The sequence below is a fragment of the Branchiostoma lanceolatum genome, chromosome 19, assembly GCF_035083965.1.
Source record: "Branchiostoma lanceolatum isolate klBraLanc5 chromosome 19, klBraLanc5.hap2, whole genome shotgun sequence".
Classification (NCBI taxonomy): domain Eukaryota; kingdom Metazoa; phylum Chordata; class Leptocardii; order Amphioxiformes; family Branchiostomatidae; genus Branchiostoma; species Branchiostoma lanceolatum.
The window spans coordinates 15,923,142-15,948,109 of record NC_089740.1 but is presented as its reverse complement, the minus strand read 5'-3'; the positions used below and the strand labels follow the sequence as shown (position 1 = coordinate 15,948,109).

General features: G+C 48.4%; 3 protein-coding genes across 4 annotated transcripts; 1 reads left to right on the top strand and 2 right to left on the bottom strand.

Moving 5' to 3' along the window:
• Positions 1 to 199: 199 nt before the first annotated feature.
• Positions 200 to 17,831, top strand: LOC136424981 (guanine nucleotide-binding protein subunit alpha-11). The gene is made up of 7 exons (XM_066413647.1): positions 200 to 668; positions 1,928 to 2,112; positions 8,337 to 8,491; positions 9,358 to 9,486; positions 11,219 to 11,348; positions 12,336 to 12,489; positions 13,951 to 17,831. The coding sequence occupies exons 1-7, from the start codon at positions 215 to 217 to the stop codon at positions 14,139 to 14,141; spliced, it is 1,398 nt and encodes a 465-aa protein (XP_066269744.1). The 5' UTR covers positions 200 to 214; the 3' UTR covers positions 14,142 to 17,831.
• Positions 17,832 to 18,059: 228 nt separating this feature from the next.
• LOC136425223 (spidroin-2-like) lies at positions 18,060 to 19,465 on the bottom strand. The gene is made up of 2 exons (XM_066414019.1): positions 19,458 to 19,465; positions 18,060 to 19,416 (listed from the first exon to the last, which is right to left on the bottom strand). The coding sequence occupies exons 1-2, from the start codon at positions 19,463 to 19,465 to the stop codon at positions 18,060 to 18,062; spliced, it is 1,365 nt and encodes a 454-aa protein (XP_066270116.1).
• A 2,758-nt stretch (positions 19,466 to 22,223) lies between these two features.
• LOC136425702 (mucosal addressin cell adhesion molecule 1-like) lies at positions 22,224 to 24,753 on the bottom strand. 2 transcript variants are annotated; one of them, XM_066414639.1, is made up of 3 exons: positions 24,232 to 24,753; positions 23,380 to 23,443; positions 22,224 to 22,607 (listed from the first exon to the last, which is right to left on the bottom strand). In XM_066414639.1, the coding sequence occupies exons 1-3, from the start codon at positions 24,286 to 24,288 to the stop codon at positions 22,249 to 22,251; spliced, it is 480 nt and encodes a 159-aa protein (XP_066270736.1). In that variant the 5' UTR covers positions 24,289 to 24,753; the 3' UTR covers positions 22,224 to 22,248. The 2 variants fall into 2 exon arrangements, with proteins under 2 accessions (XP_066270736.1, XP_066270737.1); XM_066414640.1 differs by having other exon boundaries at positions 22,224 to 22,604.
• Between the last annotated feature and the right edge of the window lie 215 nt (positions 24,754 to 24,968).

The window sequence follows — 24,968 nt, the reverse complement described above, 5'->3', positions numbered from 1 at the left end:
CACGTCTTTAACTATTTGTGAAGTATCAAAAATTACCACAAACTACCTTCAAATATCACACAAACCAAGCTTTGCTGTTCCATTACGCGCCTTCGCCCCTTCACTTCGAAATGCTAAAACGAACATTAAACAAGTGTAACACTTTGAAACACCAAAAAATTCAATATTTCCTTCTTTATTTTGTGTTCAAATACTTTCTCTTCCGATTCACTTAATGCTAGTCGAGAATTTTAAGAGCAATTTGCCCAATCTGGCGCGATGTTGGGGGTGGCTCCGCTGGCTGGCACCGCCGAGCTGGTTCCGTCCCCACCCAGGCCGTAGTGCGAGTTGCAGACCTCGGAGAGACTCAGACGCCGCTCGGAGCCACACGGAGCCGCTCATCGGCACAAACAGGCGGCACGCACCGAGCCCGAGACGCCAGGAGCCCGCTGGACCCGGCAGGGGCACACAGGCGCACGGCCGAGCCGCTAGTTCGGGAGGGAAGCGCGATCCGCAGGGCTGGGCCCCAATATTGGCTGGCAGAGAGACTGACATCTTCAGCATGAACAAAATGGCGTGCTGTCTGTCGGAGGAGGCGAAGGAACAGAAACGGATCAACCAGGAGATCGAAAAGCAGCTCAGGAAGGACAAAAGAGACGCCAGAAGAGAGCTGAAACTGCTCCTGTTGGGTAAGTCGGTCTGGTTGTCTGCTCCCGGTCCGATCGGACGTGTTTGTGTCGGCAGGATTTCTCTATGTACTGTTACACATCCTCTATCAATGAAAAACGTCCATGGCGATATGTGTAGAGTGGTGTCCGCAGCAAGCTGCGCTGAAACGGGCCAGACACGGCCCCACACCGCCCTGCCTGGCCACAGACGGCCCTGGGACTCAGGGATGGGCCCACCTGGCCTCTGGGGCGGACTTGGCAGGGGGATGCTGGCCCAATGGCCGGCAAATGGCGACCAAAACAAGCCCAGGGTGTTGTTTATGGTGGGCTCGTCGCCAGACTACCACCACTCACACCACTTCTCACACCACCAGTATCCCCTCACAGTCTGGTTTTCCACCACTCACACCACTCCTATCCCACTTACACAACTCACACTACCAGTATCCTCCTCACACCACCGCTATCAGACTGCCACTATCCCCACACCGCTATCCCTAGCCGCAGCGACTGTTGGAGGGCTTCTTTTACTTGCAGTCTATACTTTAGCCCTAACAGTCACGGTGCTTTCCATTCCGGACAAAGAGCAAAAATCCGTGCGGGAACACTTGGAGTCTGATCTCTGCAGGTCCCTCAACTCTTAACAGCCTTACCGAGCTAACCTGAGCACTTGGGGGTCCACCGCCCCCTGCGCTAGCCGTGCCGCCACTGTTTGTGACCCGTCCCCATGTCTAACACCTCGTCAGACCGACCACCATGAACCTCGTCAAACCGACCACCATGATTCTTCATCCAGGGTAGGAGATCTCGTCTCGTGCCCAGAGTTGTATAAGCCAGCACGCACTAACTGTTAGAGCTACCTTGAGAACGATACCGGGTGTTTACATGATGATGTAGTGACCCGTATGAAGAATCATGGTGGTCCGTTTGACTACCGCTCACACCACCGCTCACACCACCGATATCCCTCGCCCTGCCGCTATCCCCTCAAAGCCATAATTTTTTGCTGTCCCCAAACCCCCCCCACCAGTTGTTACACAGGTGTTTCCTCTGTCTTCACGTGTCTCTCAGGTGTTTCCTTTATCAGCAGGTGTGAAGCAGGTGTTTCCTTTATCAGCAGGTGTAAAGCAGGTGTTTCCTTTATCGGCAGGTGTAAAGCAGGTGTTTTCTCTCTTCTGAGGTGTTACACAGGTGTTTCCTCAGTCATCCAAGTGTTCTTCGGTCTCTCACTGGTCTCTCTCTGGTCCTGAGGTGTCTCACAATTGTTTCCTCGTCCACAGGTACGGGAGAGTCCGGCAAATCCACCTTCATCAAGCAGATGAGAATCATCCACGGTGCGGGGTACTCAGACGAGGACAGACGCGGCTACACCAAGCTGGTGTACCAGAACATCTTCATGGCCATGCACAGCATGATCCGCGCCATGGACACCCTCAAGATCGAATACAAGAACAAGGAGAACGAGGTGAGAACGTCTCAAGATGCTTCTTACAACCTGTATTTATACAGGGGGCATGTGATGGAGGGGGTGGGAATGGGGAGGGGGTTGGTGTTTAGGGAGGGGGAGGTGCTTAGGGAGGGGGTTGGTGTTTAGGGAGGGGTTGGTGTTTGGGGAGGGGTTGGTGTTTAGGGAGGGGGAGGTGTTTAGGGAGGGGGAGGTGTTTGGGGAGGGGGTTATGGATGGGAGGGGGTTATGGAGGGGGTGTGTAGTACCTAGATGTGGGGAGGGGGGACTTGTCCATGTTGGATCCTCATGTTCCTGATCTGAAGATGAGCCCATACCCCCCATCACCTGATCTGTGCGGTTTGCATGCTGTTTGCGTGATGTTGGTCACACCACGGAGTGTAGATGACGTGTTGGTAGGAACGTTTGTAACCAGATCCCTTGTATTGTATGAGACAGGCTTTAACCCTCCTCTAACCCAGCACAAATATGAGACAGGCTTTAACCCTCCTCTAACACAGCACAAATATGAGACAGGCTTTAACCCTCCTCTAACCCAGCACAAATATGAGACAAGCTTTAACCCTCCTCTAACACAGCACAAATATGGTGCGAAAAGGCCTCCTCAGTATGGGGAAGGTTAAGTTGGAGAAGTTTGTACAGGACAGGTCGAAGGTTAAGTTGGAGAAGTTTGTACAGGACAGGTCGAAGGTTAAGTTGGAGAAGTTTGTACAGGACAGGTCGAAGGTTAAGTTGGAGAAGTTTGTACAGGACAGGTCGAAGGTTAAGTTGGAGAAGTTTGTACAGGACAGGTCGAAGGTTAAGTTGGAGAAGTTTGTACAGGACAGGTCGAAGGTTAAGTTGGAGAAGTTTGTACAGGACAGGTCGATATGCTCTTCAGTAGCAGTCAACTGGAGCTACCTGCTCTCAGCAGCACTCAAGTGAGTTATAATATTAACATTACAAACTGGTGTGACTATAGAACAGCTTGTGTTCTACAGAACAGCTTCTGTGACTACAGAACAGCTTGTGTGACTATAGAACAGCTTGTGTTCTACAGAACAGCTTGTGTGACTATAGAACAGCTTGTGTTCTACAGAACAGCTTGTGTGACTATAGAACAGCTTGTGTGACTATAGAACAGCTTGTGTGACTATAGAACAGCTTGTGTTCTACAGAACAGCTTGTGTGACTATAGAACAGCTTGTGTTCTACAGAACAGCTTGTGTGACTATAGAACAGCTTGTGTTCTACAGAACAGCTTGTGTGACTATAGAACAGCGTGTGTTCTACAGAACAGTTCATCATTTACTGCTATGTCATACATGGTAGTTCATGTCCAACAGACACATTTTATCCTACAGACCAAAGTTGTCCTCCAGAACAGTTCATGTCCTACAGAACAATTCAGTGTCCTACAGAACACTTTGTGACCTATGGAATAGTCCACGTATTACAGAACAGTTCAAGTCCCATAGAACCGTTTGTGGCCTTACACACAGGGCAGCTGTGCACTAGAGAACATTTCATGGCCTATACTGCTACAGAACAAGTGTAGGTGTAATGTCTGTTGTAGTGCAGGTAGGGGTGGATACCGGTTCGGCTTAATAAGGTCCAAGTCCAAGTTTAGGTCCAGAGATTTAGGTTCAGGTCCGGACCTGAACCTGGACCTAATCCTGTCCAGTTGATGTTTTGTTTTATTAGACCAATATTAAGCATAGAGAATTCATACTGACACGCACGACTAAAAAAGTTATTGGTGAGAAGACTTTCAAGATAAACCAGTGTTTGATATTTGAATATTGCACTTGTTAAATAAATGCCTTTTTTTGTCAGAGGGGAGACTCAAACACTTTTCATCAAACAAATTAGAAACATATATTTGTACTTTGTTCATATTTTTTTGGACTCAGGTTTTTGGCTTTAGGTTTTTTGGACTCGGTTCTTGGATGTTATAAAGGTCCGAATCAGGTCCAGCGAACCGGTATCCACCCCTAAGTGCAGGTGTAATGTCTGTTGTAGTGCAGGTGTAATGTCTGTTGTATTGCAGGTGTAACATGAGTTGTAACTTGCCTATCTAGTGTCTGTAGCACAGCCCTGCCACGCCACAATTAGTACTCCTGATCCTACAATAGAACACACAAGCCTTCCTCAGGGTCATACGTTACCATGGTGATATGATGAGTGACCTTGCTGATGTGTGAGGTCAGCGGTTGGTGAAAAGTGGAAGTTTGTTAGTCTGTCCTCATGTAACTGGCCTCCTTCATTTCTCTCACAAAGTAGTTAGGTCAGTAGTATTAGGTATGTTCTGAAAGTATGTAGCTTCAGGTATAAAGTAACTTGAAAAAGTAAGTAGCATGAGAAAGTAAGTTAGTAACATGAAAAACAACTAAGTAACATGAAAAAGTAAGTAACCTGTTTCAGATAGACAGTAAGAAGGCTTGTGAGTAAGCATACATGTAGGTGCCTGCTGTAGCGGTGACCTTTGACCTTGTAGGCATTTTTTCCGATGCAGAATTCGCTCAATGGCAACAGCTTTGCATAAAAACAGCAGCTGATTTGGCAACAAATTTACATGAAAACAGCAGCTTACCTGCAAATAGTCATTATCGTTGTCTCAAAGTCGTTATGGAGGAGAGCTAATGACTCAGTTCTGGGAGACAATGGAGGTTAACGTGGGATAACTGGAGAAATTTGATTATAAAATGTTATCTAAATGAAAACTTGCTGAGGGTGAAATTGTGGCCATACCCGTTGCCGTTGACGACTGTACTGCGATGGTTGTTCGGGTTCCCTGGGAGTTTCCTGCCCCCATGGGTAGAACAACAGGTGAGACCCGGCATGGAAACACCACAAACGTACAGGTGAGACCCGGCATGGAAACACCACAAACGTACAGGTGAGACCCGGCATGGAAACACCACAAACGTAGTTCTACATTTGAGCAGTTAAACGTTTGCCTAAGCTATGAGGAAAGCAGTGCGCAGGCTTCTAACTAGGATTTATACAGGGTGCCCCAAAATTGGGGGGGGGGGCAGTTTAAGATGGCTTTCTCTCCTCCCTGTCTGTCTGAAACCAGAGTTCCCAAAGGGCTCTATGGATTAACAGTTATTTAGTACCTTTATTACATGTAGATCGAACTGCATGCAACCAAGGTTTCTTACTCTTTATGCTTCCTGGAAAAAACCTGCATAATTTAGTCAGTGGAAATTTGATCTCATGAGCTGATCAGCATGATGTCATCCCGTTAACTCTCCCAGGGTCTTATGGAACTGCAGTGGGAGACCTGTTTAGCCACACATGGTACTTAAGGTACATGTGAACAGTGGTGGGAGACCTTTTTAGCCACACATGGTGCTGTAGGTAGATGTGAACAGTGGTGGGAGACCTGATTAGCCACAGATGTTGCTGTGTACTACCTTAGCCAGTGCTTGATCCTTTTTTCGTTTACAAAATTGCCGTTTCACGCCCTGTAAGACAGTATAACTCTGAAAGTGACAGTAGAGCCTGGAGTATGGTCCGTAGCTAACTTAGCTTGGTGTGGAGGTTAAAGCCTGAAGGCCTGACATAGCTGGGAGTATGGTCCGTAGCTAACTAAGCTTGGTGTGGAGGTTAAAACCTGAAGGCCTGACATAGCCGGGAGTATGGTCCGTAGCTAACTTAGCTTGCAATTGGTGTGGAGGTTAAAACCTGACACACCCGGCCTGCTGACAGCTGATTTGGAGGTGATGGGCTGGAATTGGCATGATGTGATGATCAGAGAAGGCTGCAGATTGGGAACGGGAACAATGATTGGATTATGGTAGTGGCTTTGCTGACCATTTGGGTTCCATTTGGGCTAATGGCAGCGGTTAGCGGAGAGAGCTGCAAACGAGCCGAAGTGTTGTCTTCAGAACAATGAGACAATCTCGCTGCTCATCAGGGACTCGTCGCGTTAATGTGGGCTTTCACGGCTTCGCGGGTCCTGTTGGAGTAGCACTAACAGGCACAGAAGCCAGAGGTCCTGGGTTCCAATCCTCCGATATGCATCCAAGTTCTACCCTTGCAGGGTTCGAAATGCAATGAAGCAACTTGCAATTTGCAAGTGATTTTCAAGATTTGCAAGTAAAAGTGATACAAACTTGCAACATGAATGCCTGGGAACATTCAATCACACAATCATCCCATGTAATACGGTAAATTTTCAAATTGAAACACAGAAATCAATGCTTTTTTGTTCTAAACCATCTAAAACCCTTCGTAGCCTTTTTTAGCTGAGATTTGCGCTGGTAAAGGATAAAATCAAAAAGGCCGGCGTACATGTTAATAACATGTTGACCTCTAGAGATTTTCACCATGCCTCCAGTGGTCATAAGGCTGGTGAATGATTCAAGCACCATGTTTCAGTCACTGGTTTATTTGTAGGGGATAACAACCCACTGCCCCTACGGCCACAGTGGATAACAACCCACTGCCCCTACGGCCACAGTGGATAACAACCCACTGCCCCTACGGCCACAGTGGATAACAACCCACTGCCCCTACGGCCACAGTGGATAACAACCCACTGCCCCTACGGCCACAGTGGATAACAACCCACTGCCCCTACGGCCACAGTGGATAACAACCCACTGCCCCTACGTATACGGCCACAGTGGATAACAACCCACTGCCCCTACGGCCTCAAAAGAAAAGCCCATGGGACGACCTTTGCCCTTGCCTTTTTCACAACTTTCCAAACTGAATCCCAGTCCTGGGCCAGGAATGATGGGTGCATATTTATACGCTTTTGTGCACCCTAAATTGCACCTGTGCACCTGATTTTGGATGGTGGGTGCTCCGATGCACCTGTGCACCTGATTTTGGATGGTGGGTGCTCCGATGCACCTGTGCACCTGATTTTGGATGGTGGGTGCTCCGATGCACCTACATATTTGTGTTGGGTAACAAGCTACCATTGTACTCTAGTATACAGCATATACTTCACATTGAAGTGTTAGAAAAAAATAAGGAAACCTCTGTTGTCATAGCAACCCATGCTGTGGTCCCCAGTCCTGCTTTGGTCCTGCCTAATTGGCCTGGATGAACAGTAATATCACTTCCAACCTGGAGGGATTTCAGCAGCTCTAAAAGCCACTTGTGGCCGGCAGACGTTAAACATATCTGCTCCAAACATACACTGATACAGGCTTCCAAACATACATTCTTCCAAACATACAGTCTTCCAAACATACAGGCTTCAAACATACAGGCTTCCAAACATACAGTCTTCCAAACATACAGGCTTCGAAACATGCAGGCTTCAAAATATACAGTCTTCCAAACATACAGGCTTCGAAACATACTGCAGGCTATGAAAAATACAGGCTTCCAAACATACATTCTTCCAAACATACAGTCTTCCAAACATACAGGCTTCGAAACATACAGGCTTCAAACATACAGTCTTCGAAACATACAGGCTTCGAAACATACAGGCTTCAAACATACAGTCTTCGAAACATACAGGCTTCGAAACATACAGGCTTCAAACATACAGGCTTCCAAACATACAGGCTTCAAAACATACAGGCTTCAAAACATACAGGCTTCAGAGGTTTAACATATCTGCTCCAAACATACAGGCTTCCAAACATACAGGCTTCAAAACATACAGGCTTCAAAACATAAAGGCTTCAAAACATACAGGCTTCAGAGGTTTAACATAGCTGCACCAAACATACAGGCTTCCAAACATACAGGCTTCAAAACATACAGGCTTCAAAACATAAAGGCTTCAAAACATACAGGCTTCAGAGGTTTAACATAGCTGCACCAAACATACAGGCTTCAAAACATACAGGCTTCAAAACATACAGGCTTCAGAGGTTTAACATAGCTGCACCAAACATACAGGCTTCAGACGTTTAAAACATATCTGCTCCCAACATACAGGCTTCCAAAAAATACAGGCTTCCAAAAATACAGGCTTCCAAACATACAGGCCTGGAAACTGCAGTAATTAACAGGCATCAAAACATACAGGCCTTTTAGGTTAAACATTCAGGCCTCAAAATATACAGGCCTTTGAAGTTACACATATACAGGTCTGGCCTCAAAACCTGTATTGTGACCTTGCAGTGGCGTCATGGCAGGCTAGGGTGTTCCCGACATGCGCACTGACACTGTGCCTTTGGGAAAGGTCCTTTTAACGAATTTCAAAACTTCACTCAGGTGGAAATGAGTACCTAGGTTCAGTTAGGGACGTTTATGTTTGTTTGTTGCAGGAAAGGGCAGCCCTGATCAGATCGATAGAACCCGAGTCGGTCTCGACGTTTGAGAAGGAGTATGTGGAAGCCATCCAGTCATTATGGGAGGACGCAGGCATCCAGGAGTGTTACGACAGGAGGCGGGAATATCAGCTTACAGATTCAGCAAAATAGTGAGTATCAGCTTACAGATTCAGCAAAATAGTGAGTATCAGCTTACAGATTCAGCAAAATAGTGAGTATCAGCTTACAGATTCAGCAAAATAGTGAGTATCAGCTTACAGATTCAGCAAAATAGTATCAGCTTACAGATCCAGCAAATTAGTGAGTATCAGCTTACAGATTCAGCAAAATAGTGAGTATCAGCTTACAGATTCAGCAAAATAGTGAGTATCAGCTTACAGATTCAGCAAAATAGTGCGTATCAGCTTACAGATTCAGCAAAATAGTGAGTATCAGCTTACAGATTCAGCAAAATAGTGAGTATCAGCTTACAGATTCAGCAAAATAGTATCAGCTTACAGATCCAGCAAATTAGTGAGTATCAGCTTACAGATTCAGCAAAATAGTGAGTATCAGCTTACAGATTCAGCAAAATAGTGCGTATCAGCTTACAGATTCAGCAAAATAGTGAGTATCAGCTTACAGATCCAGCAAAATAGTGAGTATCAGCTTACAGATCCAGCAAAATAGTGCGTATCAGCTTACAGATTCAGCAAAATAGTGAGTATCAGCTTACAGATTCAGCAAAATAGTGAGTATCAGCTTACAGATCCAGCAAAATAGTGCGTATCAGCTTACAGATCCAGCAAAATAGTGCGTATCAGCTTACAGATTCAGCAAAATAGTGAGTATCAGCTTACAGATCCAGCAAAATAGTGCGTATCAGCTTACAGATTCAGCAAAATAGTGAGTATCAGCTTACAGATCCAGCAAAATAATGAATGTAACCTGACAGATGCATATTGCTGGTAGAACCGCCCTTCAGCAAAACTGCGATTTTGTGCTGTTGGTAACTTCTGTAACATCCTTCTTGCAGCTACTTGTCCGATCTAGACCGGATTGCAGAACCAGACTACTTACCCACAGAGCAAGACGTTTTGAGGGTTCGAGTCCCGACAACAGGAATCATCGAGTACCCATTCGACCTGGACAACGTCATATTCAGGTGAGCCGCAGCGGGGTGGGGGGCTTAGGGACAGTCCAGTATTGTTAGGGGGGATGGACTGCCTAGGGACAGTCTAGTATTGTTAGGGGGGATGGACAGCCTAGGGACATGCCAGTATTGTTAGGGGGATGGACAGCCTAGGGGCATTCCAGTATTGTTAGGGGGGATGGACAGCCTAGGGACATGCCAGTATTGTTAGGGGGGATGGACAGCCTAGGGGCATTCCAGTATTGTTAGGGGGGATGGACAGCTTAGGGACATTCCAGTATTGGTTAGGAGGAGTGGCCAGCATAGGGAAAGTTCAGGATTGGTCGAAAGGAAGTGATCAAATTTAGGGACAGTCCAGTGCTAGTAGGGGGTGATTAAAGCTAGGGACTGCCCAGCATTAGTGTGTTGGTGTGTTTTAATCCCTTGTTTGACAACATTCAGATCTCCACCATTAGCCCCTAATTTACAGGGGAAAATGGATTTTAGAAGATTTGTTTGCAATTCATTTGGTATTATGGTAGTCTAAAGAATTATTAGATCATGGCTGGTATAAACCAGATGGTGCTGGGAAGACAAAAACTGTTGTGACCGCAGAATCATTCTATAACCATGGTTACCATGGTGACAGCAGGGTGTTACCATAGCAACTATGGTTACCATAGCTTTTCTATGCTGTTTTTGTACTTTTGATTCACAAAATTTGACACTTTTACAGGGGTGTGACTACCACTATTACTACCACACAAACACAAACATACTACCCCCCCCCACACACACACATATATTATCCCCACACACATATTATTAAAAATCTTAACAACCTGGTTAAAGATAGCCAGTCTGACCCAAGCACTTATATAATTGATTGTCTTGTCATTGTTGCCATTCATTGTACCATGTACAACTGTCCAGCAATAAAGTTCATTCATTAATTCATTCATATATTATCCCACACACACAAACACATAATCCCACACACACATATTACCCCCCCCCCCCCCCCCCCCCCCCACACACACACACATAAGTTTGTAGCACCTCATATTTCTTGTCTGTCCGCTGTCCTAATCCAACTGTTCCATTCTCTGCTACACTCTTGACTATTCGCCACACGGCGCTACTCTGCGCTCCATGGCGATCCGGCTATCACGTTACACGACGGTCCTGGCTAACACGTTACACGGCTCTCACGTTGCCCGCGGCCGCAGGATGGTGGATGTGGGGGGCCAGCGTGCGGAGCGGCGCAAGTGGATCCACTGCTTCGAGCAGGTCACGTCCGTGCTGTTTCTCATCGCGATTAGCGAGTATGACATGATGCTGGTGGAGAACCCATCCGAGGTACTCACCCCTCACCCCTGACCTGGTACCCTTTAACCTCTAACCCTGCCCACCTTCAGGCTGTTCCTTCTGTTTCAGGCACAAACATGAAAACATCTTGTATCAAACAAACAAATATTGCAACAGTTACACAAACAAACACAATTTTTTAGAAGCGCATTGTTCCGTGATTAATTTCTTCATGTCGGTAAAAGAACATTCAGTTTTCATCTTTGTGCCTCCCTGGTTGACCTTATGAACTCTGACCCTAGGTGATCTGCACCTTTTGACCTTTCACCTTTTCAGCAGGCAGCTCCTCATCAGAAGACCAGGTCGGGCATCTTGCCGTGTGTTACCATGGTTGCCATTACAACCGTGGTTACCATGGCAACAGTAACCATAACAACCTTGCATTTCCCCTCCACAGAATGGTGGATGTCGGAGGTCAGAGGTCAGAGCGCAGGAAGTGGATCCATTGTTTTGAGAACGTGACGTCGATCATGTTCCTTGTCGCCTTAAGTGAATATGATCAAGTTTTGGTAGAGTCCGACAACGAGGTAACATCCAACAGTTGTCTTTTCTTTTCTCCTTCTACTTTTCTGTTTATATAACATCGCATCTAAGTTGCATGATTTGTTTGAGAGTTGATTTCTTTACCTTTATCATTACTTGGCATTTTTTATTTAAGGCATTGTTTTGTTTCCCTGCATGCGGACGGGTTGCACATCATGTTGTGCACCGTGCATGTCCCGTTGTGCGCCGTGCATGTCCCGAGGTGCACTGCACGCCCTGTGTGCACGATGCATGATCATTTTTGGTTTGATGATTTGATTGACGCCTCTGACGGAGAGCTGAGCATGCCAGAGTTCGTTGGCTGAACGTGCATGCATCTGGAGAATCTACCATTTAGACGATGATGCTCTGGGCCGTTCCACTAATTTTTCTGGGGGAACAGAAAATCTTCCATTCCCCCCCCCAGGAAAATTAATGGAACATGCCTATGTTGTGTTCACTTGACCAAATGGAGGTCTGTACTTGTTTGCTTACCTGAACAATTGTTTACTTGTTTACCTGAACAATTGTTTACCTGAAGGATTGTTTACTGATGTCACTGTTGAATATTTTATTCTTGCAAAACTGAAGGCCCGAGTACCTTTTCAACTCAAACATGTACTGAGAAAATGTCAAGAAACCCAGGCTTTAAAAAAAGCAAGACAAATACTGAGGAAACATCAGTATCCAAACAGCGCTCCCTGTTGTTGTCCAAGTGAACTTCATGTGGAAGCTTTTTTCCTAGAACTACATCTCTATGGAACAAGCTTCCTCGTGATTGGTTCCCAGCTACATCGCTAGGGAACAAGCTTCCTCGTGATTGGTTCCCAGCTACATCGCTAGGGAACAAGCTTCCTTATGATTGGTTCCAAGGTCAAATATCTGTCATCACAACCCGTAGTTTCATTCAAAAGATGTTTAATTGGGTCTCAACGAGCCGTGTTCTGTGTTGAACTGAAGTAAACGTTGATTTTGTTGTGTTTTTGTTGCAGAATCGCATGGAGGAGAGTAAAGCTCTGTTCAGGACGATAATCACGTACCCCTGGTTCCAGAACTCCTCCGTCATCCTGTTCCTCAACAAGAAGGACTTGTTGGAGGAGAAGATTATGTACTCACATCTAGTAGACTACTTTCCAGAATTCGATGGTACGTTATATGTGTTTGTGTGTGTGTGTGTTCGTGTGTGTGTGTGTGTGTGTGTTTTTTTTTTGTGTGTGTGGAGAAGATTATGTACTCACATCTAGTTGACTACTTTCCAGAATTCGATGGTACGTTATATATGGCTGTCTGTGTGTATGTGTGTGAGTGTTTGTGTGTGTGGAGAAGATTATGTACTCACATCTAGTAGACTACTTTCCAGAATTCGATGGTACGTTATATATAGCTGTCTGTGTGTGTGTGTGTTCGTGTGTGTGTGTGTGTGTTTGTGTGTGTGGAGAAGATTATGTACTCACATCTAGTAGACTACTTTCCAGAATTCGACGGTACGTTATATATGGCTGTCTGTGTGTGTTCGTGTGTGTGTGTGTGAGTGTTTGTGTGTGTGGAGAAGATTATGTACTCACATCTAGTAGACTACTTTCCAGAATTCGATGGTACGTTATATATAGCTGTCTGTGTGTGTGTGTGTTCGTGTGTGTGTGTGTGTGTTTGTGTGTGTGGAGAAGATTATGTACTCACATCTAGTAGACTACTTTCCAGAATTCGACGGTACGTTATATATGGCTGTCTGTGTGTGTGTGTGTGTGTGTGTGTTTGTGTGTGTGGAGAAGATTATGTACTCACATCTAGTAGACTACTTTCCAGAATTCGACGGTACGTTATATATGGCTGTCTGTGTGTGTTCGTGTGTGTGTGTGTGTGTGTGTGTGTGTGTGGAGAAGATTATGTACTCACATCTAGTAGACTACTTTCCAGAATTCGATGGTACGTTATATATGGCTGTGTGTGTGTTCGTGAATCTGTTTGTGTGTGTGTTTTAGTGTGAGTATGATCGAGTATATCCTGAATTTATCATTCATGTTCAGGTCTAGAAATACTGGGTGCAATTTTGGATCTGTGCACCTAATTTTTTACCAGTGCACCCAAATATTTTTTGTATGGTTAAATGTGTAAAGGTATCACTGCACACTAGTAGACAGCATATTCTTGACATCTAAGTGTAAGAAAATGATAAAATCTTGATGTTAGAATTTGAGTTAATTTTGATTTTGAAAGCTTCAAAACTGCTTGCCGAGATCGCGTGCCAAACGCGCATGAAGAGGAACAGTAAGGTTTGTCGTTAGGTTTTGCTCACAATAGTTACATTCTACTTTATTTTATGTGGTGTACCCAAAATTATTTTGGTGCACCCAATTTTCTAGGTTGGGTGCACCAGTGCACCTATTCCCAAAACTGAATTTCGAGCCCTGATGTTTGTTATTTATGTATAAATTGTTGGTTTTCCCAACTCCACAGCTAGTTGCATAGGCTGAGATGTTTGTGTTTTATGTTTGTTGTTTATTATTGGTTTGCTTCGGCAGGTCCACAGTGAGATACAGAGGCAGCAAAAAGAGTTTATCCTGAAGATATTTGTTGTTTATGTTTCTTGTTTGTTTCTTTGCGCAGGTCCACAGCGAGATGCGCAGGCGGCAAGAGAGTTTATCCTGAAGATGTTTGTGGACTTGAATCCGGACAGCGACAAGATCATCTATTCCCACTTCACGTGTGCCACCGACACAGAAAACATCCGGTTCGTGTTCGCCGCAGTCAAGGATACGATTCTGCAGCTGAACCTGAAGGAATATAACCTGGTGTGAGACGCGCGGGCGTCCCGGGCGCCTGTCACAACTTAGTACGCATATCAGGTACTCTAATCCTGGGCCCTCCACCCCCCTCCCAATCGCGCACGGAATGTCTGTCTCACCGCCATTCCGTCCGCCCTTGGATCAGCTAAGATATTTACACCTCGTGTCCTCTGAGTCACGTCCGTGCGCGTACGTGCGTGGTTTGTACCTCGATTAAAACCGGTTTGTGGAGTGCTTTTGTGAAGGCTACAGGCACGGCCATGCGACTCCTGATTCCACCCTCCCTCGGACGGGGGAGGGACAAACACCCCCTTTCTGCAGTGGACCAGTCTGGGTTATGCCACGTCTGGCTGGGGGGTGAAAAGTTGTTTGAGAGCCGGCGCTGAGAGCCGGACCGATCGCATGGCCGGGCCGACGTCTGTTACTGGCTAGTGTGGACGATACATGTACATACCAAAATCTGCCCCCGATCTACGGGCGGCCTTTGACCTTTGTCCTCTGTCCACACTTTGTTGCACGGCTTCACCCATTCACAGTCAAGATTAACCTCTGACCTGTATAGACAATTTTTAAATATGCGCATAAATTATGTATGTCATTAATTTATGTCCCTGGGATGTGTGATGTAAGACTGTCACCCTCTGGCTTTTTTAAGGACGGAATTTTCCTGTAAATGTGTTGTTCTTCTGTGCCCCCCTCCCCTGTGCGGAGGGGGTCGCCCCCTCCCGTGTGTAGGGGGCGCCCCCCTCCCCTGAGCGAGGGGGTGGAGTGGTGTTGTAGGCACCATCCCAGTCTCCTAGATAGTGCAATAACTGTACCTGCTGTGGGGAGCCCTGACACATGTTTTTGGCGACGCCTCGTGGGCGGGGCCTTTAGCACATTTAGCCTAGTGATTCTCACGCCTGTACATGCCAGAGGGTTGCCAGGGCAACCACAGATGATTGACATCGCAGTCTGGGGCATTTTGATCAATTGTGGAAAGTGTGGGTAGCCATGGTAACGGCGTTCTGGCCCGTGAAATTGCTGATGAGATTTTAACTTGCTTGTTCCGGAGAGATTTTTACTGTTGAGCGCGGAGAGGACATGAACTGAGCGTAACTAATGTTGATTTTAGGACCTCCGTGTACTTTTTTACAGACAGGTGCACACGAGGCCGTAGCTAGCTAGTTTGTTAACGCATCCCTGCCCTGTGATTCGCTGTCTCCTAGGTAACCGCTGACTCATCAGTTTTGTGGCATCCGCAGGACTAGGGCAGAATGTTGTCTCCTCACAGGAGGCTGCGACCCCCACACAGGGATGGTATCACCCATTATGACCTCAGGAGGACAGAACCACTATGGTATTTGGGGGGGATAGGTTCTACCACTATGGTATATGGGGGGGATAGGTTCTCACCACACTTCTCACACCAACAGGTCCCTTGTGATGTATTTTACTGTAGCTGGCACAGATTTTATGTAGCCCAGAATTTTAACATTCCCTTCTAGCTGCACCCCCACCGCATGTGGACTATTCTGCTGCATCTTCTTATACTCCGTAAAAATGGGAAAGTCCATGTCAGAAATGGGGGAGGCAGCATGAAGGAGAGTCCTTTGGATGTAAAGAATAGTTTGTGGAAGATATTGCCCTCCCCCTGTGCATGTGGGATTGGACCGGTCCACTGCTGTGGGAGGGGGGACCGCTATCTGGAGAGGGACCAAATTCTTGTGTGTTGCAATAATGACCTTTCACCTTCCTGACTGAATGTACTTATTGACCTGTGGGGTCGCGACCCTTCAGGACAGGCGAGAATGAACTTTGACCGTAGCTGCCTAGATATCCTGTAACCCGATATCCTGTAACCCTAACCCACGCCTTTATTCAACCACTTTACTAATCAGAAAGTTTCAGTTGTAAGTATTTTGTAAAGAATGTCAATGTACTAAAACTTTTTAAGCCAAGATATTCAAGTCGTGTTGAATTCAAGACCACCTTTATCGCGTTCAAATGATGTTATGTCAGTCAAAACCAGAACTTGTAACCCACCAGCATCCTTAGCACCAGTCTGAACCAGTTACAACCAGTCAGAACCAATTAGCAACCACCCCAACTTAGTAGAATCTGTTAATATCACCTGTCAAAACCAGTTACAACCTGTCAAAACTAGTTGCAGCCTACCACAACCAGTCAGAACCAGTTTTAACCGCCCTAACCTGCCAGAGCCAGGTAGTACCACTTTTTGTTTGTTTCCGTGTTTCCAGGATACTGAGACTACCTGGAAAAGGATGCTGGTGCGATAGTTGTGGCTTTGTTTGCCCCCCTCCCCACCCACGTGCACATATCAAACCTAGGCAAGCACGTTCCACTTGCCACGCTTCAACCAACATTTACTTGTTTAAACAAACTGAGAAATGTAGTGTAACCCCAGTGACCACTTGTTACTATGGCAACGGTGGGGTAGGAGGTTGACGTAGCATCATTGTTGGAGAGTAGCTAGGAGCGATCGCCAATGTGACACGTGCCAAGGACCATGTGAACCTTTCTGCTGTCTGTGTTTAGCTGGTGTGTAGCGAAGCATGTACACAACATTCTGCCCTTTCTGTGGGACTCTTCTCGAGACGGTGGGGTCGGGACTCTCCGGGCGTCTTGGGCTACTCCAGACGTCTTGGACAATTTCCTCAATCAGAAGAAAGACTCAGTGTTTTGTGTAGAACGTGTGCAGCCCGCAAGTGCAATTCTCACCCTTCTGTCAAGGATGTCTGTTTCCTGGGGCCCAGAGGGGGGTTCCTCCATCAGGGCCCTAGAGGGGGGTTCCTCCATCAGAGCCCAGAGGGGGGTCCTCCATCAGGGCCCTAGAGGGGGTTCCTCCATCAGGGCCCTAGAGGGGGTTCCTCCATCAGGGCCCTAGAGGGGGTTTCCTCCATCAGAGCCTAGAGGGGGGTTCTTCCATCTGGGCCCTAGAGGGGGGTTCTTCCATCAGAGCCCTAGAGGGGGGTTCCTCCATCAGAGCCCTGAGGGGGGGTCCTCCATCAGGGCCCTAGAGGGGGGTCCTCCATCAGAGCCCTAGAGGGGGGTTCCTCCATCAGAGCCCTAGAGGGGGGTTCCTCCATCAGGGCCCTAGAGGGGATTCCTCCATCAGGGCCCTAGAGGGGGGTTTCTTCCATCAGGGCCCTAGAGGGGGGGTTCCTCCAGAGGGGTATTCCTCCATGAAAGGCTCTGTCAGGGGCCCAGACGGGGATTTCCATTTGGGTCCCAGACAGGTTATTCTGGGTATCTGGGTTAAAATTGGGGGGCTCTGCCCCCACCTCGGTCCCACATAGGGTGACTCTAAAACCGTTCAATCTGGGGCTCTGATGGGGAAATCCTGTAGCTGTCTAGGGCTCTCATGGAGAAATCCTGTAACTGTTTGGAGCAGTGATAGGGGAATCCTGTATGGCTAAAGGCTCCATTCCTGGGGCTCTGATAGGGGGATCCTGTATACTGTTTCTTTGTCTCATTGTCGACACTCCAGCTCCTCCTGTCTCCCCTCGGCCGCTCCCATGATGCTCCAGGCCCGCGGTCGAATCCTGCCGTTTCATTAGCGCGGGCTTCGCCCCGGGTCTGCCGCGGGCGCGCCGCGGGGGGCACTCGGCGCGATGTGTTGTCGGCGGGCGCTCGTCTGCATTCTGCATGTCAGACAACACAGAGTAGAGTGGCTAATAAAAACTGATGCTTTGGTTTCTCCGCACGGCTCCCGACTCCATTTATTTTCCTCATAAGCAGGAATTTCGTTAGACTGCGGCACGTTGGCGACCTCACCGCGACCGCGCCAAGTTGGATTTGTGTCACCCCAGACACTCTGTATATCATGCAAATGCAGTGCAAAAAGCACACAGCCTAAAAAGATTGTTTTTAGTCGATGGAAGTCATTGCGCGCTGGGTTTGCAGTGAGGTCGCCAACGTGCCCCGTGTTTATTGAGGCGCTCCCGCTCCCGGGGCTCTCTCCAGCACCCCCCGGGGCTGTCTCCCGCACACCCCGCCCCCGGGGCTGTCTCCCGCACACCCCGCCCCCCGGGGCTGTCTCCAGCGCACCCTGCCCCCCGGGGCTGTCTCCCGCACACCCCGCCCCCGGGGCTGTCTCCCGCACACCCCGCCCCCCGGGGCTGTCTCCCGCACACCCCAACCCCCGGGGCCGTCTCCACCGCCCCCCGGGGCTGTCTCCCGCACACCCCGCCCCCGGGGCTGTCTCCAGCGCACCCTGCCCCCCGGGGCTGTCTCCCGCACACCCCGCACCCCGGGGCTGTCTCCCGCACACCCCGCCCCCCCGGGCTGTCTCCCGCCCCCCCGCCCCCCGGGGCTGTCTCCCGCACACCCCGCCCCCGGGGCTGTCTCCCGCACACCCCGCCCCCGGGGCTGTCTCCAGCGCACCCCGCCCCCCGGGGCTGTCTCCAGCGCACCCTGCCCCCCGGGGCTGTCTCCCGCACACCCCGCCCCCGGGGCTGTCTCCCGCACACCCCGCCCCCCGGGGCTGTCTCCCGCACACCCCAACCCCCGGGGCCGTCTCCACCGCCCCCCGGGGCTGTCTCCCGCACACCCCGCCCCCGGGGCTGTCTCCAGCGCACCCTGCCCCCCGGGGCTGTCTCCCGCACACCCCGCACCCCGGGGCTGTCTCCCGCACACCCCGCCCCCCCGGGCTGTCTCCCGCCCCCCCGCCCCCCGGGGCTGTCTCCCGCACACCCCGCCCCCGGGGCTGTCTCCAGCGCACCCTGCCCCCCGGGGCTGTCTCCCGCACACCCCGCACCCCGGGGCTGTCTCCAGCGCACCCTGCCCCCCGGGGCTGTCTCCCGCACACCCCGCCCCCGGGGCTGTCTCCAGCGCACCCCGCCCCCCGGGGCTGTCTCCAGCGCACCCTGCCCCCTGGGGCTGTCTCCCGCACACCCCGCCCCCGGGGCTGTCTCCCGCACACCCCGCCCCCGGGGCTGTCTCCAGCGCACCCTGCCCCCCGGGGCTGTCTCCCGCACACCCCGCACCCCGGGGCTGTCTCCAGCGCACCCCGCCCCCCGGGGCTGTCTCCCGCACACCCCGCACCCCGGGGCTGTCTCCAGCGCACCCCGCCCCCCGGGGCTGTCTCCCGCACACCCCCCCCCCCCCCTGGGGCTGTCTCCAGCGCACCCCGCCCCCCGGGGCTGTCTCCCGCACACCCCACCCCCCCGGGCTGTCTCCCGCCCCCCCGCCCCCCGGGGCTGTCTCCCGCACACCCCGCCCCCGGGGCTGTCTCCTGCACACCCCGCCCCCCGGGGCTGTCTCCAGCGCACCCCGCCCCCCGGGGCTGTCTCCCGCACACCCCGCCCCCCGGGACGGAAATCTCACCCGTCCATCCAAAAAGCTGAGCTTTGTGACATGAAACTGATGGAAATTTGTTTTGTTAAGCTTAGAATGACAGATTTCACCATGGAAATGAACAACATGGGCTCCCAGACATCGAGCCAAACCTCACACACACTCACTCACTCACTCACTCACTCACTCTCTCCCATAGAGCCAAACCTACAGGAGTTTAAAGCTGGAGACAGCCTTGGCTGGGCAACACCATGACAATGTGTTAAAAAAGGTTCCCTGCTATCAAAAATAAAAACAGAAGATAAGATTTCAGTCGGTACCTTGAGGCTTGACATGGGGACTTTCCTCCCAGCCCCGTTTTCATTTTCACTTTGCTGAAAATCATAACTAAAGAAAAAACTGGTGTGGCCTTATCGAAGTACTTAATAAGTTAATGTCAGCAGAACCCAACAAGTGTGGAGATGGGAGGTGAAACACACTCGCCATCCTGAAGGTAAAAGGTTTCAGGCGTTTTATGATGAATCACATAGACGCTAGTTAACAGCAAACTTGAGCTTTGACCTTGCACATTTCAGTTTTCGCAGAAAGTTTTCCAAATGGGAGGTGAAATGGGGTTTGAAAGTATGATATAGACGAAAAACGAAATATTATGATAATCTCCAAGCAGAGGTTTGGTCAGGGGGCTAGTATTGGCCGTGATTTTTAAAGTGAAGGTAGGGAGACGTTAATAATGGCGGCCGCCCCACCAAACCTCTGCTTGGAGAATATGGGGTTCAACAGGAAGGTCAAGTCTCCTTGGATTCAGCAAATATCCCAGAAGTGCCTCAGTAGGAAAACTTCAACATCGAGGTGCAGGTCAAAGGTTATGTCAGAGGGCTCTGCAACATCAAGCTAGAGGTCATGTACGAGAGGTCAACTGGAGCAAGACTGGTGACCCCCAAGGCAGCACATGAAGTCATCATCAGCGGTCGTCTGAATTAAGAACTGAATAAAGAGCCCAGCACGCACGATTCTAGCACAAACCTGTCAGATAACTAACTAAAGAGCCCAGCACACACGATTCTAGCACAAACCTGTCAGAATAAAGAGCCCAGCACGCACGATTCTAGCACAAACCTGTCAGAATAAAGAGCCCAGCACACACGATTCTAGCACAAACCTGTCAGATAACTAACTAAAGAGCCCAGCACACACGATTCTAGCACAAACCTGTCAGAATAAAGAGCCCAGCACGCACGATTCTAGCACAAACTTGTCAGATATCAATATAAAACTATTACAGGTAAGAGTACATGACAAACACAAACCGCATACATATAAGATATGCACACCTTTTACGTCATACCCATATTAAAGCTATTGATAAGTGGTCCCAACTGATCATAGGTGCCTCCTAGCGGAGAGGAGCGGCACTGCCAGATAAACGCAAGTCTGCCTCTTGACTAGTGCTGCGTACCTAATCGTAACATCAGGTACAGAGGTTTAGGTGCAGGTCCGGACCTGTATCTGAACAATTTAAAAAAAATTAACATGTGTTTTTCTGAACTTCTTCAATGACAAAAACATGAACTGTTTTCAACTTGTCAGTAGATCTATCTCTGATGAAAGAACATAACTAGCTTTGCTACCGTCAAACTCCCTTGGCCTTGCTCTCAAAACTCCCGACCTGCGTGCATGATCTGTTGCATATTAATTACGCTGTTCCAAGGTGTCACGTTTGGTCACGTTTGGTGTTGTATGAGGTCAGGAGATCAGTCACAAAATAAGCACATGCTTGGTGTAAATTTATAGCGGTAAGGTTCCGGTACTTCATGATCCGGTATTTTGGACCTGTACCGAATCAAGTTTTTACGGTACAGTACCGGTACACAGTACTACTCTTGACACAAAGAGGCCAAGTACTAAAACACTTCCATACATGCACCCCCGCGATTCGTAATGGCTCGTCCCAAATTGCGTGGTCGCCTCACCTTGGCTGATATCAAAGCGTTCCTTTTTTTGCTTTTCAACAGGTAAGTTTTTATCATATTTTGTTTTACATGTAACGTTAATGTCCAACAGATGAACATGTTTTATTTCGCTCGTGAGGAAGATTGTGTTTTCTGCGCCGTTTGTGTGGCTGGGTTTGGTTGTTTGTGGACAGAATAACTCGAAAAGCTGTGGGTAATATTTGACCTTGAAACGCTGTCGTTTACAGCAACTATTGGTTTCTTAGTGACATCAACATCCAGTTCATCCTACTGTCCGGTGACGTCACTGTATGATCTTAAACTTAATTAAAGACGTTCGCGCATTTCCACTAAGTCTTGCACTGTACTTTCTACCTATCTTCATCAGCACTTGTTTCCGTCTTAAGAGCGGCCGAAACTACAACATAAAAGGGGCTGTGATTGGCTGAGAGGAATCCTTTACTCATAAGGAACTGAGTCATAGATAATAAAAAGATCATTCTCTCAAATCGCAAGAAAAAACACCGTATACGCAGAAGATGTCGTGCAACCGTTTTTAATGTAACTTGAGACGGTTGGAATTCATTAGTCTTAGGGAGCGTCACAAAGCTGGTGCTTCTATTTTGTCTAATAGCCGTTTCAAAACGTGACGTCTTCACTAAGAGAAATCCATTTGTTGTTGCAAGGAATATTTCGTATCGCAAGGTTTACGCTAAAAGAAATCCGTTAATAGTTAGGAGCAGTCCATGACGTGACGTTTACACTAACAGAAGTGCGGTTGTGGCGTTTTAAGTGCGATTGTGATGTTTACACTAATAGAAGTGCGGCTGTTGTCAGGAGAAGTTGGATGATGATGATGATGATGGGCCTCTCTACTCTGACCGTTTTCTCTTCCCCAGGAGGATGATGGGATCGGGCGGGCAGCCGAGGCACTCCCCTCCCCACCGCTTCTCCGGAGCCTCGGGCCGTCCGGAATCCGGATTCTCCGGCTGTGGACTCTCCGGAACCTCGGGCCGTCCGGAATCCGGATTCTCCGGCTGTGGACTCTCCGGAACCTCGGGCCGTCCGGAATCCGGATTCCCGTGTTGCGGATTTTCCGGGACTTTGGATCCGGACTCCGGAAAGGCCCGTCCGGATATGAGGATGGGGTCCGGAGGGCAGCCCAGACACGCCCCTCCCCACCGCTTCTCCGGAACTCCGGAATCCGGAATCTCCGGCCTGTAGAAGACTTCTGGGGCAAAAATTGAGTCTGTTAAACCAGAACAAATGCAAACAGTGACAATTGTGCTAATGCAAGGTACAACAAGTAATACATCAACACCCCCATAGATACTGTCTTATAACGACGGGAAGTTCTGAACTGGCTGGATATTTTCTCGCAAGCGTGAGAACTCAGATATCTATAGATGTACATGTTATATTACGTAGATATAGATGTTTAGCAGTACATGTAACATAAAGTGGATATAGATGTTTTAAAGTATATGTAGCATTAAGTGGATATAGATGTTTTAAAGTATATGTAGCATTAAGTGGATATAGATGTTTTAAAGTATATGTAACATTAAGTGGATATAGATGTTTTAAAGTATATGTAACATCAAGTGGATATAGATGTTTTAAAGTATATGTAGCATTAAGTGGATATAGATGTTTTAAAGTATATGTTAACATTAAGTGGATATAGATGTTTTAAAGTATATGTAACATTAAGTGGATATAGATGTTTTAAAGTAAATGTAACATTAAGTGGATATAGATGTTTTAAAGTATATGTAACATTAAGTGGATATAGATGTTTTAAAGTATATGTAACATTAAGTGGATATAGATGTTTTAAAGTATATGTAACATTAAGTGGATATAGATGTTTTAAAGTATATGTAACATTAAGTGGATATAGATGTTTTAAAGTACATGCAACATCAAGCTAGCGAATGTCCCTTCAAAGTTGTCTTCGTCTCCTGGGGCAGCACTGATAGTTTCCAAACCCCCATACTCACCCTCCGCGCCCTGGGCTAAGCCGCCGCCATGCCGGTCCCCCGCAGCCTGGCCGAGCGGACCTGCCTGGGGGAGGGAAGGCCGTTATTCATGTCGGTTTGATATCAGCAGGAACGTTAACGGGAAAGTAAAAAGTGGCCGTGCCAGGCTGAGGAGGATAAAACTATTCTCTCCATCAGGCAGCTTTATAACCAGCCCAGTGCGAACACAGACAGTTTTGCGGTGTGGCGGCAGCAAGTGGCGTCTAAAATATTCGAACCGCGAAACTTTTGGGCTATTGATAAAGTCAACCGGCCGTGTGCATGGGGCACACAGTGGCTCCTAGCGATCTAAATATGAAGTCCAGTTAAGAAGTCTGGTAGTCTTTACGGAGCGATTCCGATAGATAACGATGACGTCAGAGCGGTCGGGCCGAAACTTCCCCTCAGACGGGTATAAGGTTTGGCTGCCGTTAGCGGTTTGCGGGTATGCGGTTTGGATAACAAGTTCTTTGTACGCAGCCAAGTGTTCTATTCAATACCGATGTATCAGTGACCGTCTGTCACCTTCCTCAGGGCAAGTCTGACTGGTTCTACTTCGAACTGCAGCTAGGTGTCGCTGCTTACAGATGCGGTCCCAAACATAAAGTATTCATACACGAACAGAGGGAGTTTATCCAGTTTTTGTGGAATTTTGTGATGTCTTCCCGAATGGTCCGGTTTTTTTCTCTGCCCACCTTCCAAACAAACGCGGACCACTAAGAGGTACAAAATGGCGGACCCAAGCCTGCTTGTAGATTTGACACCGACATTGACACTGCATTAGCCAAACTTTCTGCCACCCACCCAACCAACCCACCACCTCCATCTTCTCACCTGCACACTGACGGCTGCCAGGAAGAAGAAGAAAAGTTTCCGCGTCTCATGATCCATTTTCCCGCCAAATGCCGTTTCTCTCAGCTCAGACGATTCTGTGATTTTCCCGCCAAACGCCGTTTCCCTCAGCTCAGACGATTTTGTGGTTTCCCGCCAAACGCCGTTTCTCTCAGCTCAAACGATTCTGTGGTTTCCCGCCAAACGCCGTTTCTCTCAGCTCAGACGATTCTGACTGGAACCCGCCAAACGCGCCGTATTTATACCTACCTGTATGACGTCACACACCGGGAAAACGTCAGAAGTCTCGCTCGTAAATCACAAAACTAATAATTGGATCTATAGATAATAAATCAATCATTATCGATATCAAATCCCGTAGTGACAGATTCACGCGGTAGGCTCTGATGTAGTTTGACGGAAAGTCTAGTTTTAGGAATTGCTCTTTAGGAATTAGCGGGTCTGAAGCGATTACGACTTCAGTAAACAGTCGATACAAATATTCTATATGGCGGTCTATCCGTTTTCCTGCAAATGTCGCTTTGTTAAACGGAAACTATCGAGAGGTTGTTGCCTGATGTTGGCTTCGGACAGGTGTTATCAACTTGGTACGGGGGTCATTAACCAGAGCAAACGGAACTGCGCAGCCGCGCCATAAATCCCAAGGGAGGTTATTAGCGATTCCATGCGCTCCCGGCGCCGCAACATCGGCACAAACATCACATTCCGCTGCGGTCGTC